Source organism: Eublepharis macularius, chromosome 10 (assembly GCF_028583425.1).
Source record: "Eublepharis macularius isolate TG4126 chromosome 10, MPM_Emac_v1.0, whole genome shotgun sequence".
Taxonomy (NCBI): domain Eukaryota; kingdom Metazoa; phylum Chordata; class Lepidosauria; order Squamata; family Eublepharidae; genus Eublepharis; species Eublepharis macularius.
Window position 1 is genome coordinate 4,794,338 of NC_072799.1, and position 20,940 is coordinate 4,815,277.

The following is a 20,940-nucleotide window of genomic DNA, read 5'->3' on the forward strand; positions in this document are numbered from 1 at the left end:
AGAGTGCAGGGGCGTTTCCGGGGCAGCACATGGCCTGCGTGATGATGTCACTTCCAGGAAGTGATGTCATTGCACAGGCCATGCGCGTGCACAGTCAGGGCCGGCGCCAGGTTTTCTGGCGCCTGAGGCCAGGGGCAGCTTCAGGTCTGCTCCTGCCCCCTCGTGTGCGTGCACTCAGACTGTGGGGCGGCAGGCAGCTGGGCGGGAGGGCTGCCTGCTCAGACTGCCTCACGCTACCACTGCTGGCATGCGCTCCCAGCCAGGCACAGCGGGGGGCTGGGGAGGCGCCATTGTGTCCTCCCAGCCCTCCTGCTCTGTTGCTCCACGTGCCACCCCGGACGCCTGCCGCACCTGGCCCATAACTGCTCCCAGCCCGGGGCGCATGCTGGCGGCGGCGGCAGCGCAGGAGGGCTGGGAGGCTGCTGTAGGTGCAGGCCAGGCATGGCAGACAGCCAGGGCGGTGCGTGGGTGGCTTCCCATTCTCATCCCTCCTTCTCAGCCGCCCGCGCACCACTTCCGCCAGCTCCACAGTGTGCGCCCTCGCCCCTGGCACTCCCTCTGGTGCCTCAGCACTGGAGGCGGTTGCCAGACCTGCCTCAAATGAGGCGCCGGCCCTGTGCACAGCAGGAGAAGAGGGGTAAGTGCCAGGTCTCCTACCTCCCACCATGAGGTTGGGGGGACCAGGCAACCCTAATTCCAAGGGTTACTGCCATTGAGAGGTTCTATTTCGTTAGTGTGGTTGGTAGCCATGGATTGACACCACCGTCTGATCTTCATTTAAAGTCCACCAAGCCTGCAGCCATCACGATATCCCGTGGCATATCTACTGCCCACCAACCTCATTGGGTGCCGTCCAAGTTCTAGTATTAAGACGGAGGAAGAAAAGCTTCTTGCTGTCCGCTTCCTCCATCACCAGCAACATTATTAACCTATTTCATCTCCTTTCCTTTGGAAGCTGTAAATTTTAAAAAGAGCATCCCTTAACTAAAATGTGACATGCAGAGAACTCCAGTATGTCTAGAGTTGCCAATTTGGGTTTGAGAAATTCCTGGAGATTGGGGGTACAGGAAAAGAGGGACCTCGGCAGGGTATGATGCCATAGAGTCCACCCGCCAAAGCAGCTCATTTCTCCAGGGAAACTAATCTGTCGTCTTGAGATCAGTTGTGATTCTGGTAGATCTCCAGGCCCTACCTGGAAGTTAGTAAACCTGGGCTAAGGACTGGCTTCAGCTCAGCACTGGCCGGCCGGCCTGTGACATAAAATCAAGGCAGTGTAACTTGCGTCCCTTCACTTCCCACACACTTATCTGCGAATGCTGAACTGGGCCAAGGAGGACCTATGTGCCCACAGGAGAATCTCTACGCTGCCTGGAATGCCATGACAGAAGGAGATCAGAACACAAAAGTTCGTCATAAATGCCAGGTGGTGTGCATTTCCACTACCATTCGAAAAAGCCACTCCAGACCCATCACCCATGTCTGCCCTGTTGGTGGCACATTCACTGGTGCTTCTATAGAGGGGACAATCTTCACCCCAATGGACAGGTTGGCCCTGCTGATTTCATACTACGGTGGCTTGAATAGAAAAGAGTCCAGTAGCACCTTTAAGACTAACCAACTTTACTGAAGCATAAGCTTTTGAGAATCACAGCTCTCTTCATCAGATGAATCTGATGAAGAGTGCTGTGGTTCTTGAAAGCCTATGCTACAATAAAGCTGGTTAGTCTTAAAGGTGCTACTGGTCTCTTTTCTATTTTGCTACTACAGACTAACACGGCTAACTCCTCTGGTGGCTTGAATGGAAGCTTGGCATCAACAGGCTTCTAGATCCTCCCTATCTGATGACTGTGGCCTTCTGTAGCTGCCATGATGGAATAAGGATCCCAGGCCTCTTGAGAGTCGGGGATCCTCTGGTCCCACCCACTGCCCTACCGCTACAACTCAGGAAGTGACATCATCAAGCCGGCCACAGGCGTGCTCCCGTGCTTTCTGCTGAGCTAATTCTGACCCGTTTGGACCAGATCCAACTCATAGAATTAGTATCATATAGTTAGACCCTGAGACTAAGCAGTTTCTGCCTCAATTCCCTTTCTGTAAAAGGTCAGGATCCACACTCTAAGGGCCAAGCTACAAGTGACGAATGACACTTGCCTGGCAAGTGAACAGACTCATGTGTATTCCTCCCTGTTCACTTGCCATTCACTTGCGCTCCATTTGATCAAATGGAGCGCAAGTGAATGGCAAGTGAACAGGGAGGAATACACATGAGTCTGTTCACTTGCCAGGCAAGTGTCATTCGTCACTTGTAGCTTGGCTCTAAGAATGGCATTTCTAGCTACAGGGCAAGGGCCTTGGAGGTAACTGGTGATATATGTAACAAGCAGAGTCATTTGTTCTCTTCGCAGTGGGGAGGAGAGAGTGAGAATATTTCCTTCTGCTTCTTAACACGAGGCTAAAAGTAAAGTTTCAAAGGTCATTTCTGGAAACCAACAAGGTAACGTAACTCTGCCGGGTCAGAGAATCTGGTTCCATCCCTGCTTAACATTCTTGTGCATCGTCCAGCCTAACATTCTTCATGTTTACCTGAAAATAGTCCCCTGTGAATTGCAGGGGGGGTTGCCATCCAAGTAACTGGACGTAAGACTATTAAGCGGATTAAAACAAAGCTTTTAATGATGATTTATTTAACAACCACAATCACGTTATGTTTTCTGAGCAAGTCCAGTATGCTTTGCTCTGTAATTTATTTTTTTCTCTCTTTGAAAATAAAACCTGACTTACAGTGCAATCTTAAACAGAGTTACTCCAGTCTAAACCCATTGATTTCAATCAGCTTAGACTGGAGAAACTCTTCGTAGGATTGCACTGTTAGCCTAGCTCTGACAGCTTCTCCCCCTTCCATTTGTCCTCACAAGAACTCTGTAAGTAGGTTAAGTTGGAGAGAATGACTGGGCCAAAGTCAGCCGGCGAGTTTCGTAACAAGTAGGATTTGAAACTGGCCCTCCCCTGTCATGATTCAGCATGCTAACCTCTCCGCCACCCCGGCTTATTTTTCATTCAAACCACATTGTGCATCCACTCAAGAGGTTTGTTAATTGGCTAATGTCGCTGCCCTGTGCAGGTTGTTCTGATTGAATCATTAATTGGCTGTTTTACGCTGGGATTCAGGGATGCTTTAATCTGTTACTTGATCGAGAAGATGCAGTTTGGGTGGCGGGATACCGTTTTTAAAATTAGCAGATATCTTAAATTGAACATGTTTTGCTTCACTTTTGTTTTTATCATGAATGTTTGAAAATTATCTTCCCTTTGCTTAGGAAACTCCCCGGCCACTTGGATTATGAAATTTTCAGGTTGTTTCTGAAGGGTGTTAACCGCCAGTTCACAGTTCATTGTGCAAAATTTTTCACAGCAGCTTTTGTATGGTACCTAGATTTTAGCCGATTTCTTTTTAAAAGCTATGTTTTTGAACAATGGATATTTTGATTGAACTTTCTGTATTCTGTATTGTTCAGATTTGTGCTGGTCTTTGATCAAACAAATTGATTGATTGATTGACTGACTGACTGACTGACTGACTGACTGACTGACTGACTGACTGACTGACTGACTGACTGACTGACTGACTGACAGATTGGTTGGTTGGTTGGTTGGTTGGTTGGTTGGTTGGTTGGTTGGTTGGTTGGTTGGTTGGTTGGTTGGTTGATCGATCATCTTAAATGGTCCCTACAGTCTCCATTCCATGGCTTTCATCAGAAGCTTTTCAACCTGATGGCACCTGGCAGGAAAAGCGCTGCCACCTAACGGGAATATTAAACCTGGGCTGCTTTCTTTCCTCTCCTAACACATAGAGTGAATTGTGTTTAATTTAATTTCAGTGACACTGAGCTCTTTTAATGTCTGTTTCAAGGGGTCTAAAGAATTGCATGTTATTTACAAAATGGAATGTACCAGATCTCCCAAAATGAAGTCTATAAAAAGAGGGGGCGGGACTGTCAACTCAATGAAAATAACACCAACCTACACGGGAAGTAGAAGGGAATGGTTGTGCAAACACAGAATCATAGGGTTGGAAGGTACCTCCAGGGTCATCTAATCCAACCCCCTGCACAATGCAGGAAATTCACAACTACCTCCCTCCCCTCCACACACACCCAGTGACCCCTGTTCCATGCCCAAAAGATGGCAAAACACCTCCAGGATCCCTAGGCAAACTGACCTGTGGAAAATTGCTACCTGACTCCAAGGTGGCAATTGGCATTACCCTGGGCACGTAAGAAGGACCATGAGAAATAAGTATTGATATAGCCCTTCCTGCCCTCTCCCTCATGATCTGCCTCAATTCACAGAATCAGCATTGCTATCAGGTGGCCATCTAGCCTCTGCTTAAAAACCTCCAAAGAAGGAGAGCCCACCACCTCCCGAGGAAGCCTGGGTGAAGGACTTCCTGGCATGGAGATGCATTGATGGGGCGACATTACCTGTTCTGTTTCTATCTGCCAGCATATAGCTTTCTAGGCATAGGCTTCTGTTTCCTCAGGTACAGGTGCCACAGTAGGTCTTACAAAGAAGGCTCCATCAGTCCAAACACCATCAGTTTCATTTTTCCAAACAGAAAAAAATGCCAACACGGTGAGGTCGTCTGCAAAGTTCCAGTTCAAGTTGCCTGCGGCGCTCCATTCCAACAGAAGCATAAAGCGAGATCATTCAGGGTGGTTAAGATCAGCCCTTCTCTCTCCACCAGAAGAAAGATCTTGGCCCGAGGGCACCGCTAGTTGATTTCTTTTATCAATAAATTTCAGACCACCGAGTCTGTCTTTGCTTTCTGACTCCCTAAGAACATGCCCAGTGAACTCTAATTGAAAAGATCAGAAGCGGTATTTTAGCAAAGGCAGTTCTTGCCGGAGGAGGGGGAGCTTCAGCTCATGTACTTCCCTAATCCATCTCTACGGCTGGGCAGAAATGAGGAAGTAGGGCTGTCAGATCCAGGTTGGCAATTTTCTGGAAATTTGGGGGGGGATGGAGTTTGGGGAGGGGCCTCAGTGGGGTATAATGCTGCAGAGGCTACCCTCTGAAGCAGCCATTTTCTCCAGGGGAACTGATCTCTATGCCCTGGAGATCAGTTGTAATTCCAGGAGATTTCCAGGGCCCATTTGGAGGCTGGCAGCCCTTCATTGTAACGTCTCACTATGGAATTTTTGAATGTGTAAGAATCCTTGCATATGTGCAAGCAAATCACCTGGATGGGGCATTTATTTATTTATTCATTTCATTTCTAAGGAGCCTCGTGGCAAAGAGTGGTAAGCTGCAGCACCACAGCCCAAGCTCTGCTCACGAGTCACGACCTGACTTTGATCCTGGCAGAAGCTGGGTTCAGGTAGCCAGCACAATGTTGACTCAGAGCCGAACCACATGATACGAATTACACGCGAATGACACGAAAACTTACTTACACGTGTTCCAATGTTGTTTTCAACTACACGCGCCAGGACTGCAGGACCTCCATCGAACCCGTGTTCGTTGTGGCACGGGTTTTCTCCGTGTACTTCCAAGCTATCCCATCATGCATCTCCACTGTGCACAGATAGGAAGCGGAAGATATAGGAAATAAGGATGCTCTGCATTGCCGATTTACTGATTGTGACCGTGTACATGTGCCGTTGCGGCTACACTGGGGCAGAAAATTTTGAATGCGTGCCTGGACCAGGACATGTGCTCATCGATAGAATGCTGGACACAGGCATTTGGGGTAAGACAGGACTCCTGACACTCGCTCGGTCTCATGTAATTCGTATCGTGTGGTTCGACTCTCAGCCTTCCATCCTTCCGAGGTCGGTAAAATGAGTACCCAGTTTCCTGGGGGTAAAGTGTACTGTAGATGACTGGGGAAGGCAATGGCAAACCACCCCGTAACAAAAAGTCTGCCAAGAAAATGTCGTGATGTGACGTCCCCCCATGGGTCAGTAATGACTCAGTGCTTGCACAGGGGACTACCCTTACCTTTACCTTATTTAATTATATTTCTATTCCACCCTCCCCACGAATGGGCTCAGGGTGGACTACATCAGTTAAAACACAATCACAATTACAGCAAAAATTACAAATCCATAAAATATATTAAAATCACAGTTACATATAAATAATTAAAAGACATCAAGAGGGCGGCCATCACAGTATAGCTTAACTTATCTTCGCTCAATAAGACAATATCCTAAAGCAGAATGATGGTAACATATCTGGCGGGGGGCAGGTGTATATAGGATTGGGACTTCGAAGAGGAAAGTCGCACAATGCGTATCCAAAACACTTCTCTTTTTCTGCGTCTCTTCTATTTTTGTCTTGCCTGCCCATTAGAATTCAAAGACTCGTAGAAGTTGGTTCTCTCATTCCCCTCCCCCTTCATTTTATCCTAGGGATGCTGGCTCCAGGTTGAGAAATTCCTGGAAATTTTAGGGATAAAGTCTGGACAGGGTGGGATTTGGGGAAGGGAGGGGCCTCCGTGAGGTATAATGCCACAGACTGCACTGTCCAAAGCAGCTGTTTTCTCCAGGGGAACTTATCTCTGTCACCTGGAGATCAGTTGTAATTCCAGGAGATTTCCAGCCACCACCTGGAGGCTGGCAACCCTACGAGGAACTCAAGTGGCATTAAATGGTGCCGTTTTCAAGCATTCCTTTGTTTAGCAAGCTCTTTCCACACTCTGCTATCCACAGGACCCAAACATTATTATTTTAGCCCCATATAATCTGATTAAAAGCCCTCCACACCAACACTACAGTTCCTCATCCCATATTCAAACAGTCTCATGAACCATGAAAAAAAGTTTACTTTTGCAACTTTTGTTTAGCAATAACACCCGGCCTGAGTGCCCTACAAGTTTGCTAATTATTTTATAACTTTTTGGTCATTAGAAAGGAATTATCCTGCCAATGTCTTTCTTGAAAAATTCTAACAGACTGACATGGCTGAAAAGATTGGGCCAATTGACTTAAAGCTTTATCTTTCTGGCCTTTTCTATTGCAAATTTATGAGCTAGCCCTCCCAACAGCAATTTCTGTTTCACATCAACAGACAATACGGTTAGGTCGCTTAACCATTCTTGCTCCACTTTAGAACAACTGCAGTTTTTGATGGGTGCTAGCTTGCTGAAACGTCTTTCAGCTTCTCCCACAGCCAGTTTACCATTCTTCCAGTTGGGGTGAGGGAACCCCTGCCACCAGTGGGCACTTTCCACTGCTGCTCAGCTCACTGGCATGGGGAAATTATTATTATTTTATTTCATTATTTGAGACTTTTATTCCGCCCTCCCCGTGAGCTGGCTCAGGGTGGATCACATCATTTAAAACCACAATAAATATCACATTTCTATAAAACCAATTTACAAATTTAAAAATTCAATCAACATAATAGTCAATTAACTAGAACAGATGGCAACAGATGGCAATATTAACTAATGTGGAAGCAGGATGGTGGATGACCTAGTTGGAAGAATTCAGATTGTTCTCTAGGCTGGCAGAGGTCTGGCCCAGCCTCAACCAGGGCTTTTTTTCAGCGGGAATGCGGTGGAATGGAGTTCCGGCACCTCTTGAAAATGGTCACATGGCCGGTGACCATTTTCGCAAAGGGCAATTTAAACTTTTAAAAACTCCCTCCTTGTTCCAGCTTACCCAAAGTGACATCATTGTGTGGTCCTGAGTTCCACCACTGAGTTCCACCACCTCTTTTCCCAGAAAAAAAGCCCTGGCCTCAACCATATGCCTGGCGGAACATCTGTCTTACAGGCCTGGCGAAAATATAACAAATCTGGCTGAGCCCTGGTCTCTTTTTTTTTTTTAATAAATTTTTTATTTTTCATAGCTACAAAACACTACACAAAACTATCACAAGGAAAGGGGAGAGGGAAGGGACAAAGGGGGGGTGGAAAAAGAAAAGGGGGGGAATGAACTACAAACACTAAACACTACACTTCAATGTTTCCCTTCATACTGTCATAATACAAAAATAGCTCCATAAAATAATGATGGAGTGGTTAATCATACAGAGAATAAACATTTCAAATTCTGATTAAACTTTCCTCCCCCTTCTAGGTCCCGGACGCAATTCTCTCTGTGCAACTGCTGTTGCGATGCTCTCCTCCTCCCCCCCCCCCTCCGGCTCCTCCTTTTCTCCGTTCTTGGTGCAGCAGAGTTCTGGGTTTTTATTCTCAAAATCCTTTAGTTGATCTTCTGATAATATCTTATAGGCCTGATCTTTATATCTGAACCATATTCCTTCCGGGAATAACCATTTGTACTTTATTCCATGGTCCCTCAGAAGTGCTGCAAACTTTTTATATTTAAAACGCCGTTTCCGGACTAGAAATGGAACGTCCTTCAAAATCTTGACTTTCAAACCCATAAAGTCCAAATCCGCATTGTATGAGTTATATAGGATGGTGTCCCGAATCTTTTTAGATGAAAAGTCAATAATGATCTCACGAGGCAACTGTCGCTTTGTTGCATATTTTGAAGAAGCCCGACGGACCTCCAAAATGGCGCTTTTGACCTCTTCTTTAGTCGTCCTCGCGGGTGTCGCCAGTAGTTCCGAGACCAAATCCCACAGATCCTCATTTTCCTCCTCTTTCACGTTTTGGAGACGCAAAATTGTCTGCGTTCGTTCCACCTGTAGCCCGATCAGCTGGTTCTCCACCAACTTCAGCTCCTTTTTTGTAGCCTTCACAAGTGACGCACTTTCCAGAGCAGACTTTTCTGCCCCCCCCCGCTGCTGCCTTAATGGTTTTCACCTCGCTTTCAATTAAGCCCACCCTTTGATCAGTTTCGTTCAGCTTGTCAACAAAGGGTTTTATAGCTTCCACCACCGCCCTGCGTACCAACTCTTCGAGCGACTCCCCCTTCTGCAAGGTAGCCGAGATTGACTTACCGAGAGCGGGACTTTGCTTCTTTGCTGCCATTTGGGGGGGGGGGGGCGCCAACAAAATTCTGGAACTCAACGAAGGGGAAGAGCGAGTCTTCTTCAGATCAACCTCTCCTTCACAAACGCTTGTAGAACAGAAGGGATTCGCTTGTTTACAGGCTTCTGCCTGTTTCTTTTACTTGCCGTTTCTCGTTGCCCGGCGGCACTCGAGGCGCCGCGCACATCTGCCGGCCTCCATAGGGACAAACGGGCAATTCCCCCCCCCGCATTGATTTCGGGGAGTTCTTCCCGCCGCGTCCCGGACCCTGGCTCCCTCCCTGGGAGTCCTGGGGGCTAATCCTTGCGGGTCAGCCGCCCGGTCAGGGTGCCCGGTCGTTTCCTCCCGGACCAGCCGAGAGGAGCGTCCGGCATGGCTGAGAAAACGAAACCGAATCCGAGCCCTGGTCTCAATAGACAGAGAGTTCCACCAGGTTGAAGCCAGGACCAAGAAGGCCCTGCTCTGGTTGAGGCTAGGCGGGCCTCCCTGGGGCCAGGGGCCACTAACAGCTGTTTCTTTCCTGATCAGAGCATCCTCCGGGGAATGTATAAGAAATGAGGGAGGTGCCAGCAGCATCCCAGCGCACTGGAATCACTTCCCATGCTCTCAGAATTGAAGCTTCAAGGAAAAACTGGACATCTTGAGCTTTTTGAATTCATGGGTGCCTTGGTGGGAAACTACACGAGATGCCCAAGCACGTGTCGGTCCTGTAAAGTTCCCTGGGTAGTGTAGTCTTACAAAGAACAGCTGCTCGATGCGATTCTCCGCCGGGGGAAGAGCGATGGGAGGGATTCTCTTTCTTTCAAAAACCCTCAGTTGTTTTTTGTAAGGCTACGCTACCCAGGGAACTTTGTGGGACCCGACATGTGAAGAACTCGTGTCTGCGGTCTCGTGTAGTTTGGCTCTTGGCCTTTAAGGAGCTGCTTGGCCCGACTCTTGCTCTTCTACCACAGACCAACACAGCTACCCGCCTGAAACTATCTTCACGTAGGAGAAAAAGACGTTTATTTCACATACTTCACTATCTGAAGAAGATAGTTAGAAACAGGCTTTGCTAGTGGCTATAATGTTTGGATATGTGATTGTTTTTCTATGATGTTTACCAGGTCTCGTAATTTCTCATACGCTTGGTAATGTGGGATGTCTGTTATGAAGCTCACTAAATTTTGTTGCTTTTTGCCATTCACGGTTTCTTGTATACAGTCATCGGATTCGGTTATATTTTGATGAATATCTGCTGCATAAGTTTGTATGTTAAACCACTAACAGATTTTGAATCATTTTTCATTGTGAATGTAGATTTTTGTTTCCCTTCGTGCGGCCACACAATCTTTCATAAGCCTAATCAACAGGTGTGATCGACAGTTTATCCTGAATTCTTTCCCCTCGTGCCAATGGCATTTGCAGCTTGGGCTGGGCCTCTCTGGGCCTGCAGACCCCAGTAAAGCAGCGCCCCCCCACACACACACCTGCTGCCCTTTGCAGGCCCTGCTAATCCATCAAAGAAGCCCTTCACATGATCATAAAAGATTAGGTGGCTTGTTGTAGGCTAAATAGTGAAGAGTCCAGTAGCATCTTTAAGACTACCCAACTTTACTGGAGCATAAGCTTCCAAGAACCACAGCTCTCTTCGTCAGATGCATCTGAAGAAGAGAATTGTGGTTCTTGAAAGCTTATGCTCCAGTAAAGTTGGTTAGTCTTAAAGGTGCTACTGTTTACTATTTTGCTACTACTGACTAACATGGCTAACTCCTCTGGATCTATGTTGTAGGCTAAACAGTCTGTTCATGGGAATTGCAAGTCATGCAAGCCAGGTGGAGTCTGGAATTGGAGACCTACTGCACATAACACTGGAGATTTGTGACCAAATCTGATAGCATACAGTCATTGGAAACGTGGGAATGGATGAAGGCAAAGAAGCTGGGAAAGGGTTGGCTCTGTGTGTGTGTGTGTGTGTGAGAGAGAGAGAGAGAGAGAGAGAGAGAGAGGCTCCATGCTGTTATACAACCAAAGAGCCGCTAGTCATCCATATATCCTTTGAAGACCTACAAGGAGAACTTTGGAGGTCAAAGTCTTCTCCTGATCCACTCCCCGCCCTCAGAGGTGAGGGGTCCACTTTAGTCGGGGCACCAAATTACCTTGGAACTGTTGCTGACAGGGCAAACAAGTAGCATCAAACTATCTTTCAGGGAAACTTGTCTTCCCCCACTGATCACCAAGGAAGCCCCAGGCAAGCTTCCCAGCAACCTAGGGTTGCCAGCCTCCAGGTGAGGTCTGAAGATGTTCCAGGTTTGAAACTGATCTTCAGATATGGTTGCCAGGTCCCCTTACCCTGCAGGCAGTCGAAGGGACCTGGCAATGACCTGGGGGAACTGCTTCGTGGGAGCGCTCCCAGCAGGCACAATGACATCACTTCCAGAACTGACATCATCACGTGGCGGCCAGTGGCATGGCCCTTCACGGGGGGCAATTTGCACCCCTGTAAAGCGTGCCTGCTGCTGGGTGCGATAACATCACTCACAGCCGGTGAGAGTACACTGGCTGCGTTCTGATCCGGGAAGTTTTTCCCCCTGCCAGCCCAGTTCATGGCAGCAGGGGACAGAAGTTGGGAGCTGGGACTCTCCCACCCCCACCAGGGGACCTGGCAGCCCTATCTTCAGACTACAGATCCAGAGGAGTTAGCCATGTTCACCTGTAGTTGCAACATAGTAAAGAGTCGAATACCACCTTTAAGACTACCCAACTTTATTGTAGCATAAGCTTTCAAGAGCCACAGCTCTCTTCGTCAGATGCATCGTCAGCTTTCGAGAGCCACAGCTCTCTTCATCAGACGCATTCAGAATACAGAGATCCGTTCCCCTGGAAAAAATGGTTGCATTGGAGGGTGGACTCCATGGCATTATAGCCTGCCGAGGCGCCTCTCCTCCCCAAATCTTGCCCTCTCCAGGCTGCACCCACAGGCATTTCCTAACTCAGGGTTGGCAAGTCTAAAGCAACCCCAGAGCAGACCCGCCCCAAAGAGGATTGGATGGGTTTCATTCAGCCGAATTTGAAGCCAGTAATTTATATAAATGTGAAATAGCAGGATGCGTTCTGGTGGGATACTAGCATGCCAACCAAATGGAAATTCTTTTCCCAATACCTAACACTTATGCATTGCTTGCAGTTTTCAAAGCATCCCCAAAACATTCTCCTGTTGAAAATCCTGGCAACGTCCCTGTAAGCCAGGCCAGTAGCTTGAGGCTGACAAGAGAGCTTGTGGCACAGGAGGGGATTTGATTGGGGGGCTTCTTCCCTGATCACAGCTCAGTCTCTTAACCACAGAGCAAGTAAGGCCAGCTTGAGTAGAGAGAGAGAGAGCAAAGAACATGGTCTGTCCTATATTTAGAGTATTGCACTGTACATTTCATTTCTGTTTCCCCCTCCACTTGCCTAGCTTTCTCCCTGTTTATATTATTATTATTATTACTATTATTATTAAATTGTGAGCTTCATGGCAGAGGGAGGATTTGAACCCAGTTCTCCGTGTTCCTAGTCTAACCATTAATCATAGTCATTTCCCTCCTACCCCTGCTTTACAAGAAAATAATATTCCTTAATGTAATACATTCCAAACACATCATTTCAACAACCCAAACCACCACCTTCAGGGGACAGGCCAGTATTATCCTCATTTTCTGGGCTGAAGAGCGGGGAGAACAGCGGTTTCCCCTCAGGCCATTTGAGCAACTTCAGGAAAGAAGTGAGAGATTTCAGCCCAGACTTTCCTAGTTTAAGGCTCACACTCCATCTTTTCCACATCTCTGTGTTTGTTCAGAAGCCTAATAACGGGGGAATTCTGACACTCTGCTTTGCAAGGGCTTCTCCCCCAACCACATTTTCCGGTTAGACCTCCCAAACTCCAATACTGGGCTGCCTCTACCAGTTCATCTTGGCTGCCTGTTTCCTTCTGCACCTCTCCACATATACTGCCATTTATGTGTTACCCAAAAGGCAGACAGGTTTGTTACTAAGAATCATAGAATCCTAGAGTTGGAAGGAGTCTTACAGACTTAGCCCAACCCCTTGCCCACTGGTTAAGAGCGGCGGGACTCTAATCTGGAGAACCGAGTTTGATTCCCCACTCCTCCACTTGAAGCCAGTTGGGTAAGTTTGGGTCAGTCACAGCTCTCTCAGAGCTCTCTCAGCCCCACCCACCTCACAGGGTGATAGTTGTTGCAAGGATAATAATAACATACGGTATATAAATCGAATGAGAGCCAGTTTGGGGTAGTGAGCAGCAGCACTCCAATCTGGAGAACCAGATTTGATTCCCCACTCCTCTGCTTGAAGCCAGCTGGGTGACCTTGGGTCAGTCACAGCTCTCTCAGAGCTCTCTCAGCCCCACCCACCTCACAGGGTGATAGTTGTTGCAAGGATAATAATAACATACTTTGTAAATCGCTCTGAATGGGTGTTAAGTTGTCCTGAAGGGCGATATATCAATCGAATGAGAGCCAGTTTGGGGTAGTGAGCAGCAGGACTCCAATCTGGAGAGCCAGGTTTGATTCCTCACTCCTCCTCTTGAAGCCAGCTGGGTGACTTTTGGTCATTCACAGCTCTCTCAGAGCTCTCTCAGCCCCACCCACCTCACAGGGTGATTGTTGTTGCAAGGATAATAATAACATTATTATCCTTAACAACAGTGGGTGTTAAGTTGTCCTGAAGGGTGATATTTAAATTGAATGTTATTATTATTATGTTGTTGTTATTATTAATGCAGGAACAGCCTAAAGCATTCCTGATGAGGATTCCTCCAGCCGTTCCTTGAAGACTGCCAATGAGGGTGAACCCACCACACCTCTAGGCAGCCAACTCCACTGCTGTGGAATTATTAAAAATGGTGTGTGTGTGTTGGGGGGGGGGTATCTGCTCCCTCCCCCTCCCTACCTTCTGGGTAATAAATTAAGGTTCATTTGGTCACTGTGGCTCTTTGGAAACCCAGAGCAGGTCCAAAGCCCTAAAGCTTGAGGCAGGGCCTCTAACACCAAAAGCATGTGGGAGACACATTCCGACTTAGTCTTTGCAATAAAGCCTCTACTGATGCCAGCTTCCTAACTTCCTCGAAGCAGGTGGGTTATATGGTTTGGCAGGGCCCAGCTGAACCAAGGAGCACATTATTCCTCACCTTTGCATCCGTGGGGAGAAATTGCTGCTTTCCATCTGCTCCCTCTGATAGCCTTTCTGATATTTTTGAAGCCTGCTGCCTACGTCCTCTTGCTGCCTGCTGGTTCACACATGCACGAATATTGCTTTGTTGCTGAACAGCTTATGGTAAACAGCTGGATGTGTAAAGCAATGCCATTGACAAGGATCAGTAAAGAGAATTGTTATCCCACTAGAGCAGGAACGATATGTGTGTGTTTCAAATCTAGCTCTCCCACAGTCCAGCAAATGTGTTTTAAATTTATAAAAGCCAGAAAGCACACCCAGGATCTCATATCCAAGCACAATGAATCCGGGCGAAGTGGTCTTCTTGAATACCATATCTTGGTTACGAATAAAAGTTTGTTGAGATCAAACTTAATAGGGTTTTCTCCACAAAAAAATCAGTAACTGGGAAACAGCAATCTGCTGGAAATTGGCCACTAGAGATGGACACGAACTGAAATATGAACCAAAGTTTGTCACGAACCGGGCTGGTTCATGGTTCACGAACCGATGGTTCGTCAGAGCCCATTTCTGACGAACCGCCACGATCTTTAGGCTTGTTCATTTGGTTCATTTTTCGGTTCATAACTGCAGACAGCCTGGTGCCAATCAATCAGTTTCCCAGGCAACAGAGGGATGGGCTTTCTGCAGGCCTTCTGCTGCCCCAGAAGTGACGTTTTCACGAACCAAACAAACCAGTTCGCAAACCGGGCCAAGTTCATGGTTCATGGTTCGTGAAATGCGACAAACCATGAATCACAAAGTTTGGCATTTTCTCGGTTCGTGCCCATCTCTATTGGCCACTGGTCCATGTTCAACCTTCTGCCACCCCATCATACAGATGCAGAAACATGCATCTGCCTCCTCCAAACTCTATCTAGCTTGGAATTCTGCTCCCAATGGTTATCCAATGAGGAGGTCTCCTTGCGAGTTGGGGGAATTAGCGCACAAGGAGAGGCAGCGAGAGGTGGGTAACTTGAGGATCTCCACCTATGTGTACGAGGATTGTCCTGGGGCTTTTACTGAAAAATAATAAAGATCAACACTGAGTCTAGATTACTATAATGCAATCTACAAAGTTGTCCCCTCAAAGTCAACTCAGAGACTCCAGTTGGTGCAGAAAGCTGCAGCTCAATTATTATCAGGAGCTAGGCAAAGCATGCATATTATTATTCCTACGGTGCATATTATTCCTATTCTGTAGTCACTCCATTGGCTACCCATGTTATCAGGCTCAGATCAAGGCTTTGGCATTCACATACAAAGTTCTTCATGGCCTTGGCCCCTCATATTTACGGCACCTGCCTCTCTGCCTCTGCCCCACCATGGCAACTTCTCTCATCTGACCAAGGCCTTCTCCAGGTGCCACCCTACACATGGGCAAAATCAACAACTGTCAATCATGGGCATTCTCTGCAGTGGCCCCCCACCTTATGGAATGGCCTGCCTGAAGAGGTCAGGAAAAACCCCACTCTCCTGGCTTCCCAGAAACTACACAAAACCGAATTATTCATGAGAGCTTTTTTACACAGGCAATAGACTGTTCTATAAAGAAATGGGTTCGAGAGATGTGTTGGTAAAGGAACAGGGACTGTAGACTATACTACTGTGTACTGTCTGTTGCTATAAGTATATGCCTGCTGGATAGTTCAGCATCATTTAATATGTCGCCTCGGGTTTTGTCTCAGCATTATTTTCAGCTCTGTATCAAATTTTGCAGAATTTCTTGGCCGCTGCCAAGGATGGTGGCCACCTGAGTCCCTTAGAAAGACTGTGCTGAAGAAGCAGAAACATTGCCTGAACGATTTGTGCCCAGGTTGATGCAGATGTAATCTCTGTTGGTGAGGGCACAGGCAGAACAAAGACAAGTTGCAATGCCCCCTTCTGAGAAGTCTTTGCTTGTCCCTGAAGTTTATTGTCTCCAGTCCTACTGTATCTTTCCAACCCATTTGGGTAGGCTCTCACCAGAGTCACCTGTTCTCTCCTTCTTTTCCAGAAAGCATGGTGGACGTGGTCAGCTCAGCCCGGGACTGCTTGCAGGCTGGGGAATCCTGCACCAACGACCCCAGCTGCAGCTCCAAATTCCGGACCCTCCGCCAATGCATCGCTGGCAACGGAGCCAACAAGCTGGGGCCGGATGCCAAGAGCCAATGTCGGAACACGGTAACGGCCCTCCTTTCCAGCCAGCTCTATGGTTGCAAGTGCAAGCGAGGCATGAAGAAGGAGAAGCAGTGTCTCAGCGTCTATTGGAGCATCCACCATACCTTGATGGAAGGTCAGTCGGGGGGGTTCCTTGCTCAGGGACAAAGTTGGGGAAATGGGAACAGCCAGCGCACAACATTACAGAAAGAAAGAAGCCAATTTCCACTCTGGCAAATTAGGGGGAGCCCAGCCATTTGCTGTGACGTCTATACCAGGGATGTACGAATGTAGTATTGCAACCATTTGCGAGTAATTAATCTAATTGTGTTGTTTGAATTGTTAAATATGCCAGGCAGTGTCCCTCTTGGGCAACACAGTGAGATCAATATGATGTTGCTGGTTGTACTTTTGCCAATATAGGATTATTAATCAATTCCTGCTCTCCAAGTGAAGTGCACGCCATCATCTGCCTGATACATCTTTCCTGCAAAATAGTACTGGAGACCCATTAGTGGGGATTTTTTTAATGCCCCGAGGAGCAAAAAGGCAGCATGCTTTCGTTTTAAATGAATGCATTCAATACATAAAAGATGAACCATCTGTACGACAATCCTGAATGGGTGCCACCCCTACGGAAAAAAGAACGATGTGAAGGCCCTAGCTGGAAGCCTCATCTCTTGACCACAACGCCCTCTGCATCCCCACCTCTGGGTGGGAAAATTCCTGGTGATTTGAGGGTGAAGCCTGGGCAGTTGGGGTTTTGGAATGGGGAAGGTGCTCAGCAGGAGGATAGGATAGAGTCCACCCTGCAAAGCAGCCATTTTCACCAGGGGAATTGACCTCTGGAGAGCAGTTGTAATTCCAGGAGATTTCAAGTCCCAGCCACAACCCTGATTCACAGCCCTTTGCAGGTCTGGCAAAGCTTTTGTGTGCCCTGGAACTAGTCGAACCTGATTCCTCTAGTGCCGTTCCTGGCAGAAACATTAAGAGGACTAGCTACTCTGAGGACCATGGAAGGAGAGAGTAGTGGTGAAGCGGAGGTTAAGAGCGCCCCGGGCAAGGCAAGTATCCTGCCTTTTCTTTTTTGATCTCCCTCACATGCGCGCAAAGCACATGCCCACTTCCGGGCCCGTGTGATGACATCACTTCCAGCGACATCATCGCACAGGACGCGGCCACCCCCATCCACAGCAGCTGCCTGCCCTGCCGCAGCCAGCTGGGCCGCTGCAGGAAGGCTGGCTCGGTGCCCAGCAAGTCAGCCACCCCATCAGCGTACAGGTGGTGCAGGCGACCTCCCCAAGGGCGCGGCGCAGTCTCCACTCCGCTGCAGCCACCCATAATGCCACAGCCAGCTCAGTTTGATGCAGGAAGGCCAGCTCGGTGCCCAGCAATCTGGCCACCCCGTCAGTGCACAGACGGTGCGGGCGACCTCCCCGTGGGCTACGCCACTGGGAGGGAGCTAACGTGGACCCTTATGAGGTCAGACCTCCAGCAATGAACTTTACTTGCAAGAAAAGTCCCACCCACCCTTCAATGGCCACCTTGCAAACAGGATTTAAGAATTAAGTGCCTGCCCGGAAGAGATCTCCTGAAGCGAGGGCTGCCAGTCCTCCAGTGGGGGTGGGGGATTCCCTGCACCCAGCCTCCATCAATCACCTGGCAGGCAGCAGGGGAAAGGCGAGAGGAATGGGCCCGGGAGAAAATTACCTCCCAGGGAAGCCCTCAGCAGGTGCTCTCCCAGCAGGGCACGATGACATCACTTCCAGGAGTGACATCATCATGCTAGTCATAGAAATGCTCCCACGCTTTGCATGCGGCCAATTTGAACCCCAAACAGGCTGATTCTTAAAGAAAGCGCGGGAGCACGCGTGCAGCCAGCATGATGACCTGACTCCTACAAGTCACAGAGCCAGAGGAGTTAGCCGCGTTAGTCTGATGCATCTGATGAAGAGAGCTGTGGTTCTTGAAAGCTTATGCTACAAAAAAGCTGGTTCATCTTAAAGGTGCTACTGGACTCTTTACTATTTTCCTCCTACAAGTGATGTTGTTGCATTGGCACCAAGAGCACGTGCGGCCTTTGCACGCACTAAGTTCTTCTGAATGGTGAGTACCGGGTCCCCCTTCCTGACAGGAGGGTAGGTGATCTGGCAAACCTACACTATGACGGAAGCCCTCCCTTTTACACTACCAGGTAGGGCAGAGATGTCAGCTATGTTGTGACATCATTTCCAGCATTCCTAAAAACTATTCTATATCACTTCCAGATTTTACCCAGAAGTGACGTCACAATATAGCTAACATCACTTACCTCTCCTTTCCCACCCCAGCCCTATCTGGAACTCATTACTACATAGTTTTTGGACCCTCTGTTTAGAGCGGCAGGACTCTAATCTGGAGAACCGGGTTTGATTCCCCACTCCTCTGCTTAAAGCCAGCTGGGCGATCTTGGGTCAATCACAGCTCTCTCAGAGCTCTCTCAGACCCATCCACCTCACAGGGTGATCAACGCGAGGATATAACAACACACTTTGTAAACCACTCTAAGAATGCAGAGGAGTTAGCCGTGTTAGTCTGTGGTAGCAAAATCAAAAAGAGTCCAGTAGCACCTTTAATACTAACCAATTTTATTGTAGCATAAGCTTTCGAGAATCAAGTTCTCTTCGTCAGATGCCTGATACAGATACTGGCATTAAGTTGTCCTGAAGGGCGGTCTATAAATCAAATGTTGTTGTTGTTATTGCCTAGGCATCTCTGCAGGGTTCTTTTTATGAAGAGCTGTTTGAGCAAAGATCTTGGCTTGGCAGGGAGGAGAGCTGCTTGTTGGAATCCCCATTTGTTCCTCCATTTGTGGGGGGTGGGGGGAGACTATGACTTCTTTCTTGGTGAACAAGAGCTCCAATGAGGGGCTTGAGTGAAAGTGATGAACGAGACAAAAATAGGCAGAGCAGAAGTGTGTAAAGAGGCTCCCATACTAGGTCAGGAATGACTCGGTGATCCTGCCAGCCCTGTTTCTTCTTCTGGGTCTTTCAATTCCCTAACCGTCTACCTTGAAATCCAATTTCAACATGGCCGTGGCTGTGTTCCAGCTGAAAATCCACTTCCTCAAGACGCAGCGCCTTTGCAAAATGTACACATGTGCAGGGCTTTTTTTCAGGGGGAACGCGGTGGAACGGAGTTCCGGAACCTCTTGAAAATGGTCACGTGGCTGGTGGCCCTGCCCCCTGATCTCCAGACAGAGGGGAGTTTAGACGGACGGCAATCTCAACTCCCCTCTGTCTGGAGATCAGGGGGCGGGGCCACCAGCCACGTGGCCATTTTCTCCGAGGGCAACCCACTGAGTTCCACCACCTCTTTCCCCAGAAAAAAAGCCCTGCACATGCGCATTCCCTTCCAGTATCAGCTATTCCAGTGGAGATGCCGCTGTGATGCAGACCCATCCACGAGCAGGAGCATAAACCATAACCTGTGTTATTGTTGCAACGTGGAGGCTGTCCACAAGGAAGCATTTTCCCAGCAGCTACCACGCTAGTTCTGTAACGTCTAAATTGATCCCTACTTGACCGAAAGCTTATCCCTGCTGAATGTCTCTGCCTTTGAAGTGTCAGATAACACATTAAACAAACATATGCTGTAATTAAGTGTGCCTTATCAAACAAGGAGCATTCTGCTGCTGTTGACAGTTCAGGCATTTAGAACAGAAAAAAGCAGAGGGCTGAAACCTATACAGACTTCCTTTGCTGTACATGAGGGAGGAGGGCAACTGTATGTTGCTGTGGGCTACCCCCTTCCACCCCATCAAAAGCCCATGGCCAGAGACAACGTCTGCAGGGTACAGGGTGCACACAGATCCCAGAACATTTATATGGAATCTGTGGGGTCTGTCAACTGCAGAAGTCATTCCATTAATGACCACCTAGGCAGAGCCCTATGCAGTGGTTGCCAGCTCCAGTTTGAGGAATTCCTGGAGATTTTGGGGGTGAAGCCTAGAGAGGGCAAGGTTTGGGGATGAGATCATAGAATCACAGGATCATAGGGCTGGAAGGGACATCTAGGGTCGTCTAGTCCAACCCCCTGCACAATGCAGGACATTCACAACTACCTCCCCTTCCCCACACACACAAACTGACCCCTGCTCCATGCCCAGAAGATGGAAAAACACCAGCAGGATCCTTAGCCTACGAAAAATTGCTTCCTCACCCCAAATTGGTAATTGGCCTTATCCTGGGCATGTAAGAAGGGACCACGAGAACTAAGCACCAATATAACCCTTCCTGGCCTCCCTCTCATGATCTGCCCAGGTTCACAGAATCAACATTGCCGTCAGATGGCCATCTAGTCTCTTCTTAAAAACCTCCACAAAAGGAGAGCCCACCACCTCCCAAGGAAGCCTTTTCCACTGAGGGACTGCTCTGTCAGGAAGTTCTTTCTAATGTTTAGCCGAAAACTTTTGATTTAGTTTCAGCTGAGTATAATGCCATAGAATTCAACCTCCAAAGTAGCCGTCTTCTTCAGAGGAACTGATCTCTATGGCCTGGAGATCAGTTGCAATTCTGGGAGGTCTCCAGCCACCACCTGGAAGCTGGCGACTCTAGCATGTGAGTGTCCAATTCATTCACAAAGATGCTTTGCTGGCCAAAAGGGACGATTCACCTACTGGC

The 20,940-nt window shown here is 48.2% G+C and overlaps 1 protein-coding gene across 1 annotated transcript in view; it reads left to right on the plus strand.

The window, feature by feature from the left end:
* Positions 1-441: 441 nt before the first annotated feature.
* Positions 442-20,940, plus strand: part of GFRA4 (GDNF family receptor alpha 4) — a 63,511-nt gene continuing 43,012 nt past the window's right edge. Inside the window, exons 1-2 of the mRNA XM_054990366.1 lie at positions 442-637; positions 16,137-16,415. Coding sequence (XP_054846341.1) covers positions 442-637; positions 16,137-16,415 — 475 coding nt within the window. The remainder of the gene's footprint in view (positions 638-16,136; positions 16,416-20,940) is intronic.